Source organism: Columba livia, chromosome 4, assembly GCF_036013475.1.
Source record: "Columba livia isolate bColLiv1 breed racing homer chromosome 4, bColLiv1.pat.W.v2, whole genome shotgun sequence".
Taxonomy (NCBI): Eukaryota; Metazoa; Chordata; class Aves; order Columbiformes; family Columbidae; genus Columba; species Columba livia.
Window position 1 is genome coordinate 25,127,698 of NC_088605.1, and position 22,340 is coordinate 25,150,037.

General features: G+C 39.2%; 2 protein-coding genes across 32 annotated transcripts in view; one reads left to right on the forward strand and one right to left on the reverse strand.

Annotated features, from left to right (window-relative positions):
* Positions 1 to 12,329, forward strand: part of NSUN7 (NOP2/Sun RNA methyltransferase family member 7) — a 24,938-nt gene extending 12,609 nt beyond the window's left edge. For all 3 annotated transcript variants that reach the window (XM_005501370.3, XM_021286010.2, XM_021286009.2), the window contains 7 exons: positions 994 to 1,204; positions 1,852 to 1,995; positions 2,729 to 2,830; positions 3,372 to 3,492; positions 6,760 to 6,877; positions 8,527 to 9,137; positions 10,427 to 12,329. In XM_005501370.3, the coding sequence (XP_005501427.2) occupies positions 994 to 1,204; positions 1,852 to 1,995; positions 2,729 to 2,830; positions 3,372 to 3,492; positions 6,760 to 6,877; positions 8,527 to 9,137; positions 10,427 to 10,490 (1,371 nt within the window). In that variant the 3' untranslated portion in view covers positions 10,491 to 12,329. The remainder of the gene's footprint in view (positions 1 to 993; positions 1,205 to 1,851; positions 1,996 to 2,728; positions 2,831 to 3,371; positions 3,493 to 6,759; positions 6,878 to 8,526; positions 9,138 to 10,426) is intronic.
* Positions 11,459 to 22,340, reverse strand: part of APBB2 (amyloid beta precursor protein binding family B member 2) — a 181,440-nt gene continuing 170,558 nt past the window's right edge. For 27 of the 29 annotated variants that reach the window (XM_065060761.1, XM_065060749.1, XM_065060743.1 and 24 more), the window contains 6 exons: positions 21,450 to 21,564; positions 18,852 to 18,939; positions 17,696 to 17,779; positions 17,109 to 17,224; positions 16,146 to 16,325; positions 11,459 to 15,543 (listed from right to left, as the gene is read on the reverse strand). In XM_065060761.1, coding sequence (XP_064916833.1) covers positions 15,376 to 15,543; positions 16,146 to 16,325; positions 17,109 to 17,224; positions 17,696 to 17,779; positions 18,852 to 18,939; positions 21,450 to 21,564 — 751 coding nt within the window. In that variant the 3' untranslated portion in view covers positions 11,459 to 15,375. The remainder of the gene's footprint in view (positions 15,544 to 16,145; positions 16,326 to 17,108; positions 17,225 to 17,695; positions 17,780 to 18,851; positions 18,940 to 21,449; positions 21,565 to 22,340) is intronic. The other 2 variants (XM_065060744.1, XM_065060759.1) reach the window with 1 other exon arrangement.

A 22,340-nucleotide genomic window follows, 5' to 3' on the forward strand; every position in this document is an offset into this window, starting at 1 on the left:
GATTTTTGAGTGCCCGGCAGAAACATTTCAAAGGGCCTTTTCACTTGATGCGTAGCATTTTCTGGAAATTTTAGCCACAAAATTTATTACCCAACTTACAAAATAATTTAGTATTCAATATTCAATTTCAGTATATGTATTTTGAATAGATAACTTACAGAAAAGAACTATCCATGAGAGCTCCATTGGTCATGGGAACAAATTCTGAGTATTACTACTTAAGAATATTCAAAGTGAGGAAATGGAACACTCAAAAACTCTGTCTTTGGGGTAGGATGGTACTTGAGTGCTGTAAGGTGATACATAGACGTTGATGAGAACTTAAAGGTTTAATGCTTTTTTTTCCCACCTCCCCTTTATCGTCGGTGTTTGCAGTTTTACTGCAAAACATGGTAGCTGTGGTCTATATCTTCACTCTTTGCCTCTTAAAATAATTTGATAGAGATAATGTTCTCTTTTTCTCTTCATCGCCTGTAGTATGAGATCAGGTATTCTTGTGGAGAGGTCACTGTGCTTTTTGCATTCAGATCTGCCTCTTTTCAAATATCAGCAAAATCGCGGTCTTTGATCTGTAAGGGCTTAATTTCTCCTATAATTATAAACAGCTATGTGAATAGTTTTGTATTTCTGTGTTAAGATGCCTCTGAGGATGAATTCTGCATATTGTGGCCTTTGTCTTTTCTGGAACTAGCTGTTGCTGAGAGTTCCTCCTTAAGAGATAGATATGCACTTACATTCTTTTCACCTATAGATATCATTCTTATACATTAGTTATAAGTAAATTATTTAAATTTAGTGAGTGACTTAATAAGACATTTGGTGTTATACTTTATTTAATTCTGTATTAGCAGCTATCCCTGATGAGTTTTTCTCCTTCCTTCTTTCCTATTTGTCATGAAAACAATGAAATACTCTTCTAATTTGGAAAAGTAGGTTGGCATTCATGAACTGAATGAGTTGGTCATACTTAATTTTTGTGTTGTTATTTTCTAGGATAAGTCTCGCAGCCTCGCCGTGCACTCTGCACAGGCGCTGTTGAATACAGGCGATGACATTATAGTGGCTCACGTAGGTTCCCCTCTGACCATTGCCCACATGTCAGCGCTGACAATTCGCAACACGTCCAACATTTTTGTTTGTGGTGTGAAATCTTCAGCAAAAGCAGATGAACTGGGGAACTTGTTCAGTCACATGGAATGTAAAAGTAGGTGTTAAACAGTTAGCATGCTTGAAGTATTGTAATGTAGATGTTTGTGATATCTATAAATAGGGCATAATTCTATCAGAATTCAGAGATGCCTTGTTTGAGGACTTGGGGAGGGCAGTAACAACTTATTTTTTGTCACAAGGTGAACTGACAGCTCTCCAGCTAAAGTCAGGCTAATCAAAGATTTCACATTAACCATGTCATAGGTGCAGGCTCCTGAAATGTCAGGGTGAATTTTTCCATATAAGTAGTTATTGTGTAGCTGGTAGCTGGGAACTTTTGGATTTATTTATTTGGTGTTTTGTTTGTTGCTTTCAGTCTGATTTTTCAGCTGTTTCTGAGCATGTTAATCCAACTGCCACGCACTCGTGCGGTTTACCTGGAGGACATGATCAGAACAGAATGCAACAAGATTCTGGAACCCCATTAGCAGCCTTTTCAGTGGGAGATGCCAAGGTCTAGCTAGTCCTTTGGTCTCTTTGAAATTAGTGGGATGTGCTTTGAAGGATCTGGGTCTAGCAGGCTCTAGCTCTGTGAAAGTCTGTGTAACACCACTGTCTTTTCACCTTTATCACATTAACATTAGGCAGGCTTGCCTGTGTGTTCAAAGCGTTGAAGATTTTAGTTTTTTTTTTTTTTCCCAGATATTCGATTATTACATGAAGACTTTACTGAGATAGGATCAACAGACCCGAGACTTGAAAATGTAAGGGTTATTTTGCTGTTGCCACAGTGCTCTGGACTGGGTGTTGGCAATCCGATAGACTTCATTGTCAATGAACACGGAGGTAACTTCTGATACAATAGCTAACTCATGCTTTCTGCTAGATAGTATTGTGGTCTGGACATCATAGCTGTTTGAGTAAATTCTATCATTTTATTAAGAAAACACTTCCTTTTTTATTTTAACTATTAGAAAAATGTATATCTTGAATCACTTGCATAATTCTGTATGTGTGATGTGCATGCAGACTGCTATGGAAGTACAAAAGAGAATGAATCAATTACACAGATGATTTTTCCACACAAAGTGAGCAAGAACGTGTTTGGCCTAGCTTAGAATTCTCACTCAGAAGGCAAAATCTTTCTAGGTGGCACTGAGGGATTAAAAGCATTTTGTAGAGGCAGTTTCAAGTCAATAGGATGAAGTTCGAGGGTTATTCTAGAGAGCAGAGTGGCTATAGCCTTTTTTTAAAAAATAAAAAGACAATAGGCAGAAAATTAATTTCAAGATACCAGCATGTATATAATTTTCCATTGATTACTTTCTTTTATTGTCTGTGTAAGTCTGTTTACTGTACAGTTCTCATTAAATAGAAGCAGGTAAGAGGCAGTAGTAATTACAGGTAAAGAGGGAAAGAAGAATCGTTTAGGCATTCCTTGGTATTGTACTTTGTAAAACCTGCCTTCCCACTGCACCAGTAATAACCAGGTCTGTTACTGAAGCATTTTCCTTAAACAACTGAATTTTAAGACACTAATACAAATTACAATAACGAATTTACAACTCTGTGCATTTAGATGCAGGATTCCTAAGAGACTTTTTCCGGGGATCTGTATCTGAGGATAAACTCAATGTACTTGCTGAGAGGCAGCTTAATGAGTTGATGCACGCGATGAAATGTAAGTGTGCTGGCTCTCCAGTTCCTGGGAAGACCTTGTGTTGTACTATCAATTCCATTGTACTGTCACCAGTTTTTATATAGTTAAAAATACAATGATTACTTTATTAAGTGTGTAACCACAACCCCTAAATAATGGTCTTCTTCTTAAGGTTGAAGGTGCTTCTGTGTCCTGTTGGTCACCAGCCATTAATACAATAATCTCCAGTGTTGCATAGAGAACTGGCTTGTGGGCTTATTCATACTCTGCTTTGGGAAAGCTGTAAATGTAGTCTGACTCTGTCTTCATGCTGCTACTTTCTTCCCTGGTAAAGACTGAATGCAGCTCTGAATTTGTGCTGAAACCTGCAATGATTTGAAAAGATTTTAATTATGAAAAAACACTAGAGATTGAGTACTAATACTAATGCTTGTGGGAGGATATATTTTATCAGTAAAAGTGACATGCAAGCATAACTTTCATGATGCTTTCAGTCCTTACTAAACTACTGTGTGTACGAAAAATTTGAACAGTGGAAATTTTTTGTTTGTTTGTTTTGTAGTTAACAAAGTACAAGCTATTGTTTACTGCACTTGTTCACTTTACCCTGAAGAAAATGAACTAGTAGTGAAAAAAGCACTGGAATCTGAAGTTTTGGAAGAAAATAAAGTACAACCGTATAGGTATGGAATGAGTAGCTTTATCTATGGAAAAATGGAAGTATAACTTTAAATTGTAGCATAATTCTTATTTTAGACTAATTTATGTCTTGCATTAGGTTAACAGTTAGAATATTTTTTTTGCTGCCTTTCATTCCATTCGTTTTGATGTTAGAAGAGTACTAAGTAGCATCCTCTTGACCCTTTTATCTATTATTTTTGTTCCCATCTGAAATTGTGATGGGAGGGAAACATCACTGGTTGGAAATAACATTGTGGTGAGCTTCTGATCGAGCTATTTCTTTCATCCTATTAGTAGTCAGAGAATGAAGGTAGTTTAGACAAAGTGGAGCCCAGACATCAGGGCACTTGCTAGCCTGCCCTCTGCCTCAGACCTAAGCCCATCAGTTCCAATGGAAAACCAAGTCGTAAAATGTCAGAATAATATAGAAGAATAAGAACCTGTTGCAGGATTGCTTGTCTCCGTATTCAGATGAATGACTTGGGGGACAGGTTACAGTAAGAGAACATCCTGTGCAATCGTAACAAATACAAATATATATATGAACAAAGTATGTGCATACAACCTGTCAGCAGGAGCTGTTGTTAAAAGACCTATGGGTACGTTCTGTGTTTTCCTTTCAGTCACAATAGATAAATGCAAACAGTTGGCACTTGCTTCATCATAGATGTAATAGTTGATTACAGGATGCAGGTTAAGAGTTTATGTTGCCAAAAGCAGAGGGGAGTAATATTTTATTTTAGATTTTATATTATTTTAGATGATGTTAATGACTTGGCCATTGTGGAGAGAGGTACTGTGGTTCAAGATACCATTCAGTATATTTACATTTTGCATGATCGAAATGGTAAATGTTAACTGTGACCCGTCCAAAGAATTATTAAAAGACATATGTTATGCAAGATGTTAAGAAATAGTACAACAAAATGCGAATCACCAATAGAAAAGAGCAGCCTGCTTAGTTTTACACTAAATGGGACAAAATCAGGGTATGTCTTGCCTATGATGCTGTGCTAGTTCAAAAACATTTAATGACTCTTGCTGTAAACTGTGTTTTCCTTTGGGATTTGAAATTTTGTGAAGTGTGTCATGTCGTGACCTCCATGCAGCTATTAATCTGTGAGGATAACTAGGGGGACCTTGGAACGTATTGGTCTCTGAATTATTTTAATGCAAGTAATAGATAAATTCATATTTATATAATTTATATTAAAAAAATAGATTTTTTTTTTTTTCTGGAGCTTTGATTTTTTTGAGATAAAAATTCCCTCTTGTCTAAAACACCCCCCAAAACCAAACCAAAACCTATCCAGTGTTTTGCAGAAACATCAGGAAACTTGTCATGCCACCAAATTATACTTTAAATACAAAGCAATCTCAAATGGTAAGAAAAAGGGAATAAAATTTCATTAAGATTTTTGCAGACCTGAGCAAATTTGTGACTGAAGACTGACTGAACATCATAAATGATGATTCCAGCATCAGTTCCTCCTTTGCTGTCATGCTCATTTCTTGGATGTTTTTCTGAATAGTTCTTGCGACAATGAAGCTGCTGGTACCAGCAGAAACAGCAATAATAGAACACCATAAATAAAATATATAGTGTGATTATGCTTGTCTTTAGATGAAAGCTCAAGCTATTTAAGGTGTGTGCAATGGTTACAACAGTTCCTTGTACACTTTCCTTTGTATTTATTAGGTAACTTATCTGACTAGCAGAGTGCAGGATAGAATGAAAAACTATTGTGGAATTTTTCACTCCTGTGGTCACAGCAGTGGCTTTGAGAGGCGAGTTATCCTAATAAAACATCCTGTGTGAGCATCACAGGTCTACTTAATATTCATTTCCTTTTCCAAGAAACTCTTACAGAAGTTGTGCTTATGTGTATTCTCTTTTGGAATTACTCTGCAGTGCTGGAGTGGTGCTGAACCAGTTAATACTGTGCTGGAATTTGGGGTCATACAGCTGGGCTGAAGGCTGTGGCATGATAAAGATGGGTTCAAGCTTGCACCCACTGTCTAATCTGAATTTACCTTAAGGATATGACAAACAATTTATAGCAAAGGCTTTACATTATGTAAGAGTACACATGGCAAACAGGTGTGTCTAGAGGAGATGCTAAACCTTTCATGCAGTCCCCTTTGGCCTATCAAACTGGAGTTATTTTCTGCATCAATTTTCAGGGCCAGACCATCTGTTAAAGGGATTTCTGGTAACAGTAATCTGTACACAGCAATCAAAGTAAAGATTACCACTTCTTTTGCACTGGATGACCAGATCTGAAAGCAAAAATCTCCTATGTGGCATAGAGTTTTACTTGGTGATGGAAGGAGTGAGCCTTTTATTCTGTTTTGCCAAGTTCTGAGGGACATAAAAAAAAAAAAAAGAAAATCAGATTATGGAGAAAACTTGGGAACAAACAGTTTTGCAGACTTCCCATTGGAAATGGCCCAGACAGCCAAATTAGGACATTGCTTACAAATACTGAATGCATTTCTCAGTACAATCATTGTTGGACAAAGCTCTGTCTCTAGGGGATCAGTGAGGCTTTGAGGGTGGGAGCTGTATCTTCCAGTCTTCAGCAGTGCGAAGCGGAGGGGGTCACAATTGCATAAGGACAATTTGGTAGCATTTTTCTGTCCTGAAACAGCTTAGTACTTGTTTAGCAGCCTTAGGAGCCAAGTCCTGGAGGCCTGTTTGTGACAGGTAGGGAGTACTGAAATACCGGGAGAACACAAGAAGAGGTTAGTTCTCTGTCCTCACTGATGCACTACAAAACTGAAAATTTGAACAAACAGCACTCAGTTATTACAAATCAGCAAATTTTTCTAACCTAAGACTTTTAGCTGAGATATATATATTATGTTTTATTGACCTTAAAGTCAACACCTTTACTATTTCTGTGTACTGTGTTTTCAGAGCATTCCTCAACTTCATGGGCAACTTGATAATCCAGTAACTGCAGACCTGAGACAGAACACAGTTGCTAATTATGTTCAAACATACTTATTATCCAGTGCTTAATATACTTAATTACTGGAAAAAAATTAAATGGGAATTATTGGAAAAAATTGAAAAAACAGAATGAATTCTAAAAAGATGAATTCTCATGTCTTTCTTGAATTGTGTTTTGTTTTTTTTTTTTTTTTTAAATGAAGATAAGACTCATTGAAAGTCATAATTTGGAAATAATTTGTAATATATACTTGTTTATTTCTTTTTATATCCTTAAATATTATTTTCTGGTCATTTGTTTATTTTTTTACAGGCTCATCCCTCCTATTTTTTCTACTTGCTCCAATTCAGTGGCTTCCACTGAAATATTTTTCAAAATAGAGCCATCAGAAGTGTGCAGTGGCTGTTTTCTTGCTGTTCTAGAGAGAGAGGTAAGCTAAGAAAATTACCATTTAAAAACACTTCACAGAAAAAGAATATTGCAGCCTTCCACAAAAGACTATATGAAAGGGAATATGTTCGATGATCTTGATGGTCTCTTCCAACCTATATGGTTCTATGTAAAAAAAGTCCTGGCTGTTCTTCAGTTAAGAACAAATTAGAGGTGAGCAGTTGAAGTGTGCCACTTCTAGGGGTTTATGCTGAGCACAACTTTTGACATGTGTGTTTTCTTTTGGAGCTGTTTGTGATCAGAGCAGTTTGTTGGTCTAAGCCAGTGCAACATCTAGAGGAAATACAGTAGTGCTGTCACACCTTGGAATGAAATACACAGCTTGAGTAGACTCATGACAAATGGTGTCTAGTAAAGTTGTTAACGTCTGTATGTGGCCCCAGGATTTTCCAGTATCCAAGCAGACAGTGTTACCTGTAGGGATTAATACTTTGGTATAATTTCAATCGAACTAAGGCATATGCAAATCTGGCTTGAAAGGCAGGGGGCTTTTGTAACTGAAACAGTCTTGGCACGATGCATGAGAAAAGGCCTTCAAGGGCTTGTTGGCATCCCTCAGCATCAACGTTTTCCTCTTGTGTCTGAGAAAAGTAGGACTTTTTCACCAAAAGTGGAAGGGGGGGCGCTAATTAGAATGTCATTGAAAATTAAAGATATGAGATCTTATTTGGTTATTTGTACTGCTTTCTGTCATACTGCAATTACAGTGCTTGAAAGAAGCTTGTGTCTTGGGGCATTTTAGAAGATTTTATTAAGAGTGAGAGAATCACACATGAAAAGCCTTTGAAGTTATCTATTATTGACCTCTTTTCAATGTAGAATGGTTTTTAACCTGCCTTCCTAAGCTAATAAGTTTTAGTTAATCATGCTGTGAACATCTGTCTGCCATGTTCTTGCCTTCCAAAGAAACATTTTTGTTTCACTTAGTTGATTTGAATATTTTTCTAATCAAATTCTAATGCACAGAACCAATTGCTCCTAATGGCATCTATGGCCAGTTTTTAGGTGACTCTGGAAATGAGCATTTTCTGTGAGGCATAAAATGTGTACGAAGCAGCATGATTTCAGCTGAAATTTCTAATTTTCAGGTACTGAGCCCTCTTCTTGGCTACTTGTAAATAGTTTCTTCCCATTCCTCCTCTTTACAGATATCAGCCTGGTTCCTAGTTAATCTGAGAGCTCCTTGCTTATGTATCATGAGCAAGGATTTTCATTATCATGAAAATTATGAATGTTTAATGTTATTGATAATTTTTCTGTATTTTAGCAATTTTTCCTGATATACACACACACACATACATATGCATATATATTCTACAATATTACAAACACATTAGAGAGCAGTTCAGTGTGGGGGCTGTGTGGTACCAAGTCCAGAATTGAGTTTCCCCTCTTCTGGCGTGTCGAGGGCAAAGTCTAAGCAAATGCTCAGATGCCATTTGTCACAGCAGTCATGTTCTTTAATTTCTTGAATTGTTTGGTTAGCATTTATCATGTATGACTTAAGTATTTTTGCTAGATTCTGCCACAGTTTTCTTGCAGAGTGGATTCTCAGGAAGCCAGGATTAAAGTATTGAGCTTGCAGGTCTGTGTCATTATACTTACTGTTGTTTCCATCAAAATTTTCAGAAAGAGTCTCCTGAAAATATGTCTGATGAAGACATTTTGGCTCGTGCTGCAGCAAAAGGACTACTAGATGGCACACTTGCAGAAAAATCAAAGAAAAAGAAGAAAAAGCAACCAAAAGTAACACAACGTAGAAGGAATATTGCTGGTGCAGAGTTCCTTCACCATCAAACTTTATCTAATATTAAAGCTGAATTATCTGTGTCTAAAGCAGTCAGTAACATACAGCTAAGGAGCATGAATGGAACAAACTGCCGTGTTGAGCTGAAGAAATCTCTCCACCCCCTTTCAGACGCAGCTCTGCCTGGAGCGCCAAAGTACACAGTCCAGGACAGACAGACGCTTGCTAGGAAGGCACGCACAGAACGTAAGAGGATGGAAACAAAGACGGTGGACATTGTTTTCCCTTCAGCAGTAGCACCACATACACCACATGGAAATAGCCCCAAGACATCAAGTCAGCACTGCTGTCATGCAGCAAAAGCTGCCGGGGGCAGGATGTTCCCTCCACCTAAAGTGGTCAAGCCAGCAGTGCCCAGAGCTGTGGGGGACAGGATGTTCCCTCTGCCTAAAGTGGTCAAGCCAGCAGTGCCCAGCCATCCTCGCCCATGGATGTAAGAAGCTTCACACTTTGTTCCTACCTTTATAGAAAGGGTTAAAGAGGGTCTGTATGCATTAATCAATATATTTAGATTACAGTATAGCTTTATGCAGGATAATCTTGCCGTGGGAAACAGATATATTATGGGATATTGGCACAGAAAGATCCATGTTAGGTAGAAATTTTAAACTGGTAATTGTACCTTAAAGTGAATGCAGCTCAGCTGCATAAGGCTGAGAGATTATTGGGGGAGTGAGACCAAAGACCTATAGCTTCTTGCAAGATGCTTCAAAGTGACAAGTTAAAGCATACAGGGTTTTTTTCCCCTATGACCTACGTAGATTTGTAGGAATATTCAAATTTCAGTTTTGTTTTGGTTTTTTTAAGTGAGACTGCATTTTTTTAAGAGGCTATTTCTCTTCAAAAGATACCATGTTTGTACGTTACTTTTTAGACTGTGACACATGAACAGTCAGCCCTACACAGCAGCCACTCAGTTCACCTTTATTTCTAAAACTAGATGTGAACTTTCCTACAGGTAACTGGCCAAGTACACTAAAGCCCATGCACAGGCTTTCTGGTTCTCACTCCCTTGGCTTCTACTCAGGTGTGCTTCAAAGCATTAACAATGCCACCTGCATAAATATTCTCATGCTAAAAATACTGAATTGTCATCATAATGTCATACTGGGCTGTGTCATGGGTCATGGCTGCTTTTCACCAACTTTCTTAAGCAGCCTTAGTTGAAAAGAGCTGCAACTGGTCAAAGTAAGTTATTTTTGTAAATGCTACCGCTAGACAGCTGAAAAATGACTGAACACAGTAGTTTGTCTCTCTTTGGAAATAGCTGCAGGTTTCTAACCTGCTCCCTGATGGCAGCAAACGTAAAATAAAATAACTTAAATACCTACAATTGTATAATCTGAGCAGAGGATAAAAGGAACACATGGAGATACTTTTAACAAGAATCTGATTTAGTATTAAATATGGACAGTATAAAGAAGGAAAATGGCAAACAATGATGGAATGACTGCAAGAGGCACCTCAGAAATTTTATTTATTTAGGTTATACTGCTGGAGAAGTGAAATGAAGGCAGCACAGTGATATAGAAGCACAAAGGTAGTCATGGCCCAGATGAGAAGTTTTCCTCTGGGCAGTCAGTTCAGATATTTGGCAGAAATGTTGCCAGTAGTGTTGACAATATGGTATGGAATCTTACCCTATTTGACATATAGCTGAGAGTGGATTTAGACCCAGGGAAAATGTTCTAACATCTCTTATTTTTTCCTCACCCACACCAGCCCCTGCAGCTGGAACTGCAGCACCTTCAGAAAGGATGTGAAAGGTGCCCCACCAGCAGTGTAGAGACCTGGGTCTTGTTCATCAGACAAATATTGCTGCTTCATGGAATCAGTGAAAACTTCATTTTGCATTTTAATCTGAGCCAGCTGTCCTGTTCAAAGGCATCGCTCACCTCCTGTAAGCCCTGTGAGTAACCCAGGCTCCTTACCTGTTCCAATAAAAGGATGAACTCCATCTGCTCTTACTCCTAAACAAACTTGTATGGATAGATCTAGACCTGTGCGCACGCAGTGTATGGAACTGGAAAAAAAAATCCCTATTTTATTTCAAAACCATCTTGGAGGAGGAGAGATTCTACACGTTAGATAAAAGGAGTGGACAGTAAGGAGATTTGTATTTTTTCAATATGCTTGTTAAATGTTTAAAATAAATATAGACATTCTGCAGTTAGAAAATGGAACTATTGTTTTAAATCAAAATCTGTATCATTAATTAAATGTAATTAAAATTACTTCTAAATGAACATACCTGTGACAGAAGCTCTTGGCTACTTACATAAAATGCATCATGATGTCCCACAGTTGGCCTCATCTTGCTTTCAGGAGTTTGAGTCTTGGAAGTGTTACGGAGGCCAAAGCAGTTAGAACCTTGATGTCCTACCAAGAATCTCAAAGAGCTGGTAGTGAAGAATCTGATCTGCAGGTCAGCAGCTTACTTTATAAGCACTGAATGTGACGCAGTGGTAACATCTGCACCTGACTGCACATGTAGGTAGAAGCCTCTGTGCTCAGTAAACACTCGATGACTTTTTACAGTGAAACGGTATCTTATGTAACTCATTTTCTGTAATCCAGTTATATATTTGTAATTTTCAACTAGAAACTGTTGATTCAGCTTTACAGATACAAAATTGTCCATTGTACTGCTATTGCCTCTAAACCACTGGTATGTTTTTCCCTCCCCTCAACCACAATTTGGAACAAAATAAATAATTTCTCAGTTTCATGGACCAGTAACAGTTGAGACAATCATTTTATGCAGCTAAATTTATTCTCAGAGCAGATTACATTTAAATGTGGAGAAGTGGTCAACAGAGGGGAAAATTGTCCTTGTTGTTGTCAATCAGGTGCTTTACCCAAGACCGAGCTCTGCTGATAAACAGTGGGTGTGTTTCCTTCCTTCTTACTGCTGGTAAAACCTGCTATTGCTGACTGTACAGCGCAAGTTGTAGCAATGTATTAATTAACCTGCCCAAGAAAGGAGTAATGGCATTAATGATGATGCTGTAACAGCTGAGACCATATTACCTGTCGAAATAAAGTTATTTTCCATGGGTGATTCACTATCAATTCTAGATCCCTAGTTAAATGATCTATGAAATGTTTGATAAAATCAAAAGAAAAGGGATATAGAACTCTTAGTGACACAGAGCTGGTGTAAGCTATGAGACAGTCCACAGCTTTTCTTCCCCTGTCACAAAAGGGCGTATTGTTTCTATAGGTACAGGTAACTCTGCAAATGAAGTATATGGCTAAGAATGCATTTTACTGTGAATGGATTTTGTGCCCTTCCACGCGGATTTGTTACTCATGTTTAACCACCCTATAGGTGGCCTCTGTAGCTTTAGATCTCCCACACCCCTCCCTGCTCCCCGTCAAATGAAATGGTAAGTGGCTTAAATAAAACCTACAGCCAGCACTGCAGATTTCAAAAGAAAGGTTTTCATCTCTTAGTTGTTGACTGTGAAATATAAATCTCCTTGCTTCTGCAAGGGAGCATAATAATGACATGACTGACATGTGGTACTTGCCTCTAACTTGCTACTTGCATTGAAAAAAATTAAGAAATTAGCTCTGCTTTACATGATTTTTCTACAGACTTCAATAAAAATGTGACTACAAATAATTACAAAGCCTGCCTTTTTTTTAGGCCACCTATAGTGTACAGAGTGGAGAATGTTACAATAGCACGTTCAGTAAAGACAATACATCAACATAATAATGCAGGGTATTTCAGTAAAAATAGAATAAATAAAATAAAAATATTTCAAGCTGTATTTAACAGGTTAATTTAAAATATGGTATCAGACATACAAGGCATAGTGAACATGGCTGCCTGCCTACAGAATCACTAGTTATTATAAAAAAATGCATAGATAACTGAAGAGTCGCTATAACATCAACTAAAACAGTGGCAGTTGCTCAAACACACATACCCCATACATACTTTTTTGGCCATGGTAAAAAGAGTGCCTTAATATATTGTTTAAAAAAAGATAACTGGCTTTGCAATATTAGGCTCTGATTCTGCGAACACCTGGGTGTATATTTAGTCTTTCGGAGAAGAAGGAGCTCTACTGAAGCAAAAAGGCCACATATAGTCAGACCATTAAGCACACTACTGAAGTATTTGCAAAAGCAACAACGTTTTGTTAACGGACACAATCTTAAAACATATTGGCCAGTGACCTACAGCTTTTCCAATACCCTTCTGTCTTCTCACCCCTCCTGCAACTTAACACTTTGCCAGGCAAAGCTCACCAGATGTCCATGGCTATGGCAACACCTACGTAGGAGAACCTTTACATTGCTCTTCGCCAAGTGTGGGTTTAATTTAAAGAGAGTTCAGACCTCTCTTGGGAGAATCGGCACTGTGCAAAAACAACTACAAAATTTAATTACTCTGTTAAAATGAACAGTTGCAAAACCCAGTTTCTAGCTGGAACTTTAAAAAGACGCTGTCAAAGTACTTTCTGTAATTTAAAATAAACTCAAAACTTGGATCACTAGCATGATCAGGAATAAGGAAGCTTGTATCCCACAACTTCACAATCCTACCTAAAGGTACATTGGCTGCCACGTTTTGGCAGCAGTCGTGACAGGGAGCGAGTTTTCACGCTGCTCCTAGCAGACGTCACGGGGATCGATGCTACAAACTAAAGTGTGTGTGCAAGCTGCCACCTCCACACCTCCAGCTCTGGCTTCATGGCCAGTTCACGCTCAGTTCTGCTAAAGGGGGGCTGGTTTGTATCCCCCCACCCCACGCTCTCTCTCCCCGGCCTGCTCGGCATCAGGAACTTTGCCACTGCACAAGCCATGGAGCTGGTGCACAGGACGCAGCGGGAACCTCAGCCCGGGCAGGGGAAACAATAGCTGCAGTGCCTGGGGTGCAGGAATCACAGTCATACAGACACCTGAGGTGGGGGGAGGATCAGCCCTTCAGCGGGCATTCCGGAGAGCTGGATGTAATTACAATAGCTGCACAGCTGGCCTTCACCTGGCACTTGCTCACACATCATGCTGAGTTTAGTTTAATGATTTTTCTGCATTTTTCAATGCAGAAATTTCTTGAATCATCATTCTTTTCCCCTTGTGTTCCTAAGTTGCTTTGCCCAGGTGTTGCCATTAATTTCTTTAAACAAGGAAATAAAAAAACCCTGTTAATAAGAGTCTCTTGCATAGTAAAATAAAAAAAGAGTTCTTGAAATAACAACCTTGCCGATGTTCTTTTAAAATTACAGGGTGACCAGTTTTGCAGACTTGGGAGTTACAGTTTGGAACATTCCTATAAATGGAGGCAAAACATTTTTAACACTAATTACAAATATCTTTAATGTGCCATTTCCAAAATTTGGACCAATCTGCAGGTCTAGACAGAAGATGGCAAAGGAAGAGACTCCAGATGCCCAACTGCATTGGAAAATTAGCCAGAGGCACAATTTTAAGGGGCAATACTGGGCTGACTTTGTCAGGGCCTGCAGTGGTGTGTAAACCAAAGCAACTGGATGAAGTCTTTGGAGCAAAAGCATTGAAATCAAGTTGTACCACCTGAAGCATTATCCTGTTAGGAAACAACTCTCTTCTTATTTTGTCACAAGAGCATTAAAAGTAAAAAAAAAAAAAAAAAAAAATTAATGGCATTTTGTAAACGACAAGAAACACGATTGTTCTTTTTGTAGCATGTTAAGCATTCAGCAACAAATTCTGAGGGAAAAGGGGGAACTGTGCAACCAGACGCTGAACTGAACATTTCAACGCACACTTGTTTGGAAAAGGTATGGAATATTTTAGTCTAAGAGTTTTAAGACAATAAAATTACTGATTAGTTCTTTCTTACTCCTGATTGGTTTGAGCCCTGTGTGAAATAAGTGGCATTTTTGATAAATTAATATCAGGTTTAGAAGAATAAATTTAACGGCCAACAGTTTCATTTGTATGTTTAAAGCTGAAAAGCTCCAGTGGATCACCCTGTGACCCAATTACTGAAAACACTTCTGCATTGTTCAGCATTGGTTTGGTATTAAAACACAATTCTTCCCTAAGACCATAATGTATAACCAGGAGATAAAATAATGACACCATGATTCAAAAGCATGTCAGGGAGATGTTAAAGTGGTTGCTAGACCAACGCTGACAAACAATTTAAAACTAACAGGTATAGTTCTGTAAAAAATAAAACTTGGTTTTTAATCTACAGCAATTCAAGGGTAGCTCCTACTTGGTACCTACTCCAGTGTTGAAAACAGATCAAAGTGCTGTAGGATTTAAGATTGGTTTGTGACAAATCCAGCTCAAGACGGTGAAACTATCAGCTCAGGCATCGCTCACTCCAAGGACTTCAGCACGAGTTCGCTGGGAGGGACGCGGCCATATTCTCTTTTTTTGTGTGAGTTTAGGTAACGTTCCTGTATTTACAATCAAAGACCTTCCGTTGCTCATGATGTAACTCATTGATGGCAAAAAAATTATTCATGCTTCTTTTCATATCACACGATGGTGGCAAGAACGAGAGAACATGCTTGTCTAACATTGTTTTGATAGGGGTAAATGCTCTGAAGACAAAGCATCAGCGATTTGAAATGGAAGGCCAGACATCGTCAGTTCATTTTCCCTAGCGCAGCTACTGCTATCTTCAGTTAAACGGCAGGAGAATCTTCTCTCGGATGCCGCTACGGCATCTCGGTGACTGGGCGTTTCTGTTTCAAAGTGTCAATGAGGGACAAGACTCCTCTTTTCACGTTCGTTGTAACTCTTCGAGTCACCGAGTCTGCGGGAGGGGGGGGCGGTCGAACTTTCTGTGAAGGAGGTCTGGCTACTAAGCACTTCTGGTACCGCAACTGCAACAAAGCAAAAGCATCCTGCCGTCCTTACTGCATCCAATACTTTCACAGAGCGCTTTAAATACACTTCTAATACTTTCTCATTAAATACAGTCCATTTTGGCCATGACGAGCAGCCCAACTGAAATTAATGGGACATTGGTCTGCCAATGCATGGGCAGAAACTGTTCATTAGCACATGACGGACACTAACTCATACAAACGGCCCTTTGAAAACTGAAAAATAAGTTTTCTGGGTTCAGCTGTTCTTGAAGAAGGATTACTTGCACTACGTTGTCACTGGGTTGTATAACACAACTCCAAGCAAAACGTGTTCCAGCATTAGCTAACTGTGTAGTGAAAAAAAAGAGTTTTGACACAGACGTTGCAGAGGTCAGGAGGGAAGATGATTAAAGGGGCATTGCTCACTAAATTGACATTTCAAACTTAAAAACGTTTGGGTTCTAACTGACTAAATATACCAGAATCACAATTCCTGGTTTTATCTGTTCTTTTTCTGTCTTGAAATTAAATCCAATTGCAAATTTGGGAAGACAATTGTTTCTGGAGGCAGTGAAACAGCCTAAGTGCTACGGGTGCCTTTGAAGGAGGTCACTTACCATACAAGCAGCCTGAACAGCTTCCGATACGTTGCCTGCGTTCGGTTCACACCAAAACACGTGGCACTCGAAATGCTGGTTTCCTGTGTCCATAATGAAGGCAAAGGTGTGAACGTCCTTGCCCACTCCCATGAAGGACAGGAACCGCACGCGACACTCCACCAGGATCTCCTCTTCACTCTGGTGATGAATCAATTCATTGATCATGGCTACCGGATATTCTGTGGGACTTTACTTTCAAATCTAAGTTGACTGTAAAGGGGAGAGGCTGATGCAGTATTGTGGAACTCCTTTGCATCTGCATGTCCCCAGTGTGCCCAGGCCTGGGCTGGACCTCCCCGGCCAGGCTCCCACCAGCAGACCAAGGCTTTGAGCACCAGCACTGAGCACATCGTGTATTTCCAGCACTGCTTGTTTTGTGAAGAAATGTATGGATATTATGACTCCAGAGGATACTGCCCTGGCGCTGGTATGTTAGAGATGTTGGTTTGACCTCATCAACAGACACAGAAAAGACATTCTTTGAAACTTTCATTGCTTCAGTCTCTACAGAAAATGCTCTACAAAGGACAGTGATGTGCAACACAGATTTTCATATTACTCTTGGCTTCCATACTATGATTAAAATAAATTGAGCTTAGAATTTAAGATTGCTGCTTTGGGCTTAACCTATAGTATTTTAGGCTCAGAACTCCTAGAAAGGATAACACTGAATTTGTTTTAAATATCTAATGAATACTTATAATAATTTACATTTTTAAGCACATCCTTGGAATGGTAAATAAAGCTGAAGCTGATACAAGCAGTAAGAGCCTTGCAGATTCATAGCCCTGGAAAGAAATAAAATGCAAGACAAACAAATGAATTCTAGTACAAATGAACTCTTTCTACTAGTGTTTATGTTTTTGGTTTTCAGTGCTCATATTACGTTAAACATGTTCCAAACAAGACAGTCTGCCTTACTCTTTCATTGATGACGGTGACAGTAGCATCAGCAACATTCATGGTAACTGGCATCCAGTCTTCTTTGCTAGAGGAAGCCATTAGACTTTCAATGGCACTATTCAGAGTGTCCATTCCTAAAACGGAAGAAAATGTGATAATGAAAAATATATACATAAGTAAACAATAACACAATATTTATTTTTACACAGTAGTACAGAAAACAGATGTTTTGGATCTCTTATTAAAATCAATTTGAGGATGAAAGGAAGGGCTGTGAAGTTGGTTTTCTTCAACTACAGAAACAAAAGAGGTGCCTCTGGCTTAGAAAAAACAGAATCGCATCTTGTTCAGCTGCTGCACCATTTCAGTTCTCTGGGGCCATTCTCATTAGTAGCAGAGCTCATATTCAGAGAAAGCAGTAGAAACAAACTGTCTTCTTGGCAGCTCCCAAATACTCTGGTTGCAAAACCCATGAGGCCATGAATATCAGACACCTCTGTGCCTCACCCCTGGAAAATCACGCATTTACACTTGGCTGGCCGAGCCCAGCCCTCAGAGTTCACACAAGGTACTTTGGAAGTCATTTATTCTTGAGTGTTACCTACCCACAGGTTTAGCTACCGGCAGCATGCCCAGGTACTGGACGTGGAACTTCTGTACCAGTTCTGTCTTTGGTGTTGGGAAATCTACTGCATGGGAACAAAAATCAATTTCTGTTTATCAGCATTCACAGCAGGGAAAGCTACTTCTATTTCATCAATAGCATGAAACAGTTTACCCAGCAATTGTACTCTGAAGGTACCATATTGATTAAAGCCAATTTTCACAACCTCTGACCACAACAATGCTCAGTAATTTCTAAAGGAATCAGGAATAGCTGCATCTGCTAATTCGTGATCTAGAGCTAAGAATAAGGTCATGTTATACTGCTGTCGTGTTAGAAACCAGAAAACAGAGATAAATGTGTCTCAGACATACAGACCTAAGTTTCAATGCATGACTACGTAAAATCTGGAATCTGTTTTTAATACCATCCTTGTAAATATGTTAAACACAGTCTACAAGTAATCAATACTACTGTCTGAGCAGACAATTACACAAGTTGATGTATAGATTAGGAGTAAGATATTCAGTATAAACCAGTGGATCTAGAAGCATGTAATTTCCTGTACAGCTAACACAGAGTATGTTTGTTCTCCTAGAATACTTTCAAAATAGTAACTATTAAGCTATGACTAATGAAGACACACAAAGACAACTTTCTTTTACCATGCAGTAGAGTGCGCAAAAGGCCTGTAAGCTGGATGACAATCCACTAGCACCTCTTGCCTTGGAAGTTGCTAAAATTGATGCTGAAAGCCAGGAGTCTTCCTACAGCTTCCCTGAATCCAAGGGATTAACTGGAGTATATTCTGGTTTTAAGGACGATGGGCCAGTTTGTGCAGTCCCAAGGTATTTTGATTTAAACAAGACAATATGTGCAATTAGCTACAAATAAGTAAGACTGCATTTGCAAAATCTGTATTTCAAAATAAAAGAGGAAATGTACAAGTTGACATAATTGAGCAACTGTCAACACAACCAATAAAAATGTTTAATTTAATGCAGTAACAAGTTACAGTCAGACACAGCAGTTAAAAGACAGGACTGCACTCCAGACCTCTCTGCCCAACATGCTCCTTTTTGGTCAAAAGCAGCATCAGAACCAAATGGTCTCTAACCCAGGACCCTCCCAAGGACACGAGCTGTGACACACGGTACCTTGCAGAGGAACATCAAGGGTGACGTTTGTCCTCTCTTGCAAAGAGCTGCACGCCATAGCTTTAGCATTCTTCCGCTCGGCCATAATCTGAAGAACACAGTAATAATACAGTATTTTAAAAAAATATAGTACAGTAGCAACTCCAAGTATAAATTTACTCCTATTACAACCTAGCTTCTGAAATAAGTCAGAAGCTACAGGATCAAGCTGCTTATTCTTTTTAAATAACACATTTAATTTTCCTCCAGTTTATTCACCATTCCTTAAACACATAAAGAATTTAAGTGGTATGCAAGTCTAGCTAAAAGATAGATGAAGCAGGAAAAAAAAAAAAAGCCATTTTTATCAACAGCAAAATTGCAGTGAGGAGTAATATAGCAAGAAATATAAATATTTAACACATAGAGAAGAGTGTTCATTATTCACGTTCCTCTCTGATCCATCTTCCACTGTGTACAGTTTTTTCCTCCATTTTTATGTTTCTTTTGGAATTAAAAATCCCACGCAAACTACGAACTGTTGTTCTCCCAAAATGTATAATATTAGCAAAAGAGGAACAAAAAAACCACTTCAAAAGAATATTCCCTACAAATATATGACTGAGAAGTGGCCCAGGGAAGCTAACAGAGGTTCTCCAAAGCTCACAGACAAAGCATTGCTATCTGCTTCCTTATGCTATAATGCTATGACTGTTAATTCTAATTAAGCTATAAAGGTAATGGTGTTCCAGCAGATGACATTTGAGCTGAAGATACTTCTAGGAAGTTTCTAAATTTTTTATTTGTTTATATTTTGAAAGTATTTTCTGTTACAGGGACACGTGACGATATTCCCCCCGCAGAAGAAGAACAACACACGTTACCTCGCTAGCTTAGGACGCAGCCCTGACCCAGCGAAGGGGTCCAGTGTGTCAGTCACCACATGCCAAGCACTTCTCTGCATCAGGATTCTGTCTGTTGCTGAATTGTGAAGGAACATGCTCTACTTAACAAAGCTACCCTGTTTTATTGTGCTACTCTTAGCCATGGTTTTAAATGCTTAGCTGCTCTCTTATCCAAAATTCATGCCAGGAGTTTCATGTCCTAGTTATGCTTGTGACAGCTCTGCTGCCTTTCTGGCACCCTGTGCACAGCTACCCTGGCATCTACTCCATGTTGACCTTACCGGACAAAAGCAGCTGTGGCAGGGCCCGCGTAGCGTGTTTTTCCCTGCTAGACTTGCTGGAAACATCTGTGAGGATGGAGAGCTGGAGGAGAAAGCTGAGGGACACGCCAGGTCGGGGTTCTCCGGGCAGTGACTGCTGCCATCCCTGCTGTCAACTGTCACCAAGCGCAGCCTGCAGCTCCCGGCCACCCCGAGCAGCTCCCCAAGTCCTGCACCTGCACTTCCCCGGGCACCCCAGCCCCACAGACCTGCCAGGCTCTGCAGAGCTCCTGGGCACCTTCTGCCTCTGTCTCGGCAAACCTCTGCTGCCCAGCGGTCACCAGGTCACCTAACGTGCGCCGTGTAAAGATGTCACAAGTTCAGTAGCCACGTCTGCCGTGTTGCCAAACTGAAAAATTGTTATGCTATATAACCGGCTACAGAAGGGAATTTGACATCACTGATTCCATCCACTCATGGGAAGACAAAACGTAAAAAGCAAATGACAGGCATACAGTAGATCAGCAGAATTTTAAAACCCGAAGGTTTCCTAAGTAGCTTTTCCAGAAGAGCTCACAAGGAGGGACAAGGTACACAGGGATAACTGATAAGGTTATTCATCCCCACGACCCACTTCTCCTGTGGGGCAAACTGACATGTTTTAAGGAAAACCAAAATGAGCAGCATAATATTTTTTAAAAAGGGAAACTCAGCCTCAAATCCACCACAGCTCCATGAAAGAATAAAAGAGAGTTTTAAGTACATTGGCTTAACTGCCTCTCTAGGAAGCGTTTCAATCAATTTCCCTGCTCTAACGGATGTGCTGCCTCACTGCTGCTGCATGAAGTGACTGCACAGAGGACACTCATGAACTGATCATGCAAGAAAACCAAAATTAATAACCAGGGGATGGTGGAAAATCTGTAAGGTGAAATAACTGAAAAGAACAGCCCTCTCCTGTCTTACCACAAGCACAAACTTAAGATTCCTCAGTATTTCTGCCTAGAGTAGCTTAAGCCCCATCTTCTCCCTGATTTTTTTTAAGTGGGCAGAGCAACAGTAGCAACTGTTTTCCTGGCTGTCCTGCAGGATAATGCCATTGAAACCATTCAAACAAGGTCTAATTTTCCTACAGAGTTTAACATCACCATTTATTATTAATTGAAGCACGGTGTTCTTTTTCCATTTGGAACCTGCAGCTTCTTTATTATTCAAGAAAACCTTCAGTCTCTGTACACACTTGTCAAAATCAAAAGCACATATCATCCTCAAGTCTAAATGCTCAGCCTCCCATTACTCCCATCCATTTGAATCCTTTCCTCTACAAATCCTCTATGCCATTTCTCATTGCCAGTGATACAAACTAAACCAACACTGCATACGACTGTTGATGGTATGGATTAGGTTCAGGGACCCCTAAACAGACGAATGCAGCTGACTTTAAATGTACTTGCCTTTGAGCAGATTTCGTGTAGACTTGTGGCGATGGCTTTTGCGGGTGTGTCACATCGAAACACATGACATTTCAGAATTCTTGTGTCCTTGTCTCTTGCCACATAAGCAAAGTCTCTGTGTAAACAAAATTAATCAACGCATTAGAAACAAGCAAAACTAATTAAGGCATTGGAATCTGCGGTTATCTCCTGCTTCAGTTTAAAAGGTGTGTGTCTTGACTATCAAAGAATAAAGCGTGTGCTTTAGACAAAGCAGATCTACAAATGCAATACACTGCATACCCATGAAACACACACCTATATTTGGTGCTTAATCCATATAATTAAAGATCTCATTAGATTTTTCTAACCATGGCAACCTACTGAAATTAAAACCCACAATTCTAACTGTAGCTGTAAATCCAAAAGAAAATTCACTCAAATATTTTATTGAAGATGAACTGGGGAGAGAATTACAAATTAAGACAAAAAACTCATGCAGCTTGTAAGGGCTAAAAAATCTGAGAAACCGCATACAAGATTCTAGTTAAAGAAACATTGTATTTCAAAGGACTGTATAAAGTGTTTAAAATATGCAGCTAGTAATTAGAGATCTGCTTGCATAAGGGAGATGTGAACCTGCTGAGCTTCGCTTACACTAATTGGCCCAAATTTCTGACCTTATTTTTTCAAAAGTTAAATAAAGCTGCCCTACAAAAGAGATTTTTGCACTGTACTGGCTAGTCACCATGACATAGTAGAGCTTTCTAGCTTGGGTGACAGAAGTGCCAGGACTAAGATTACTTGTTCTCAGGCTGTTTAAGAACTTTTCTGAAAAAAGGTCCCCAGTGCCTGGACAACCCAAAGGCCACATTAAATCTCACCCTGTAGAGAGTTCATCTGTGACCCAAG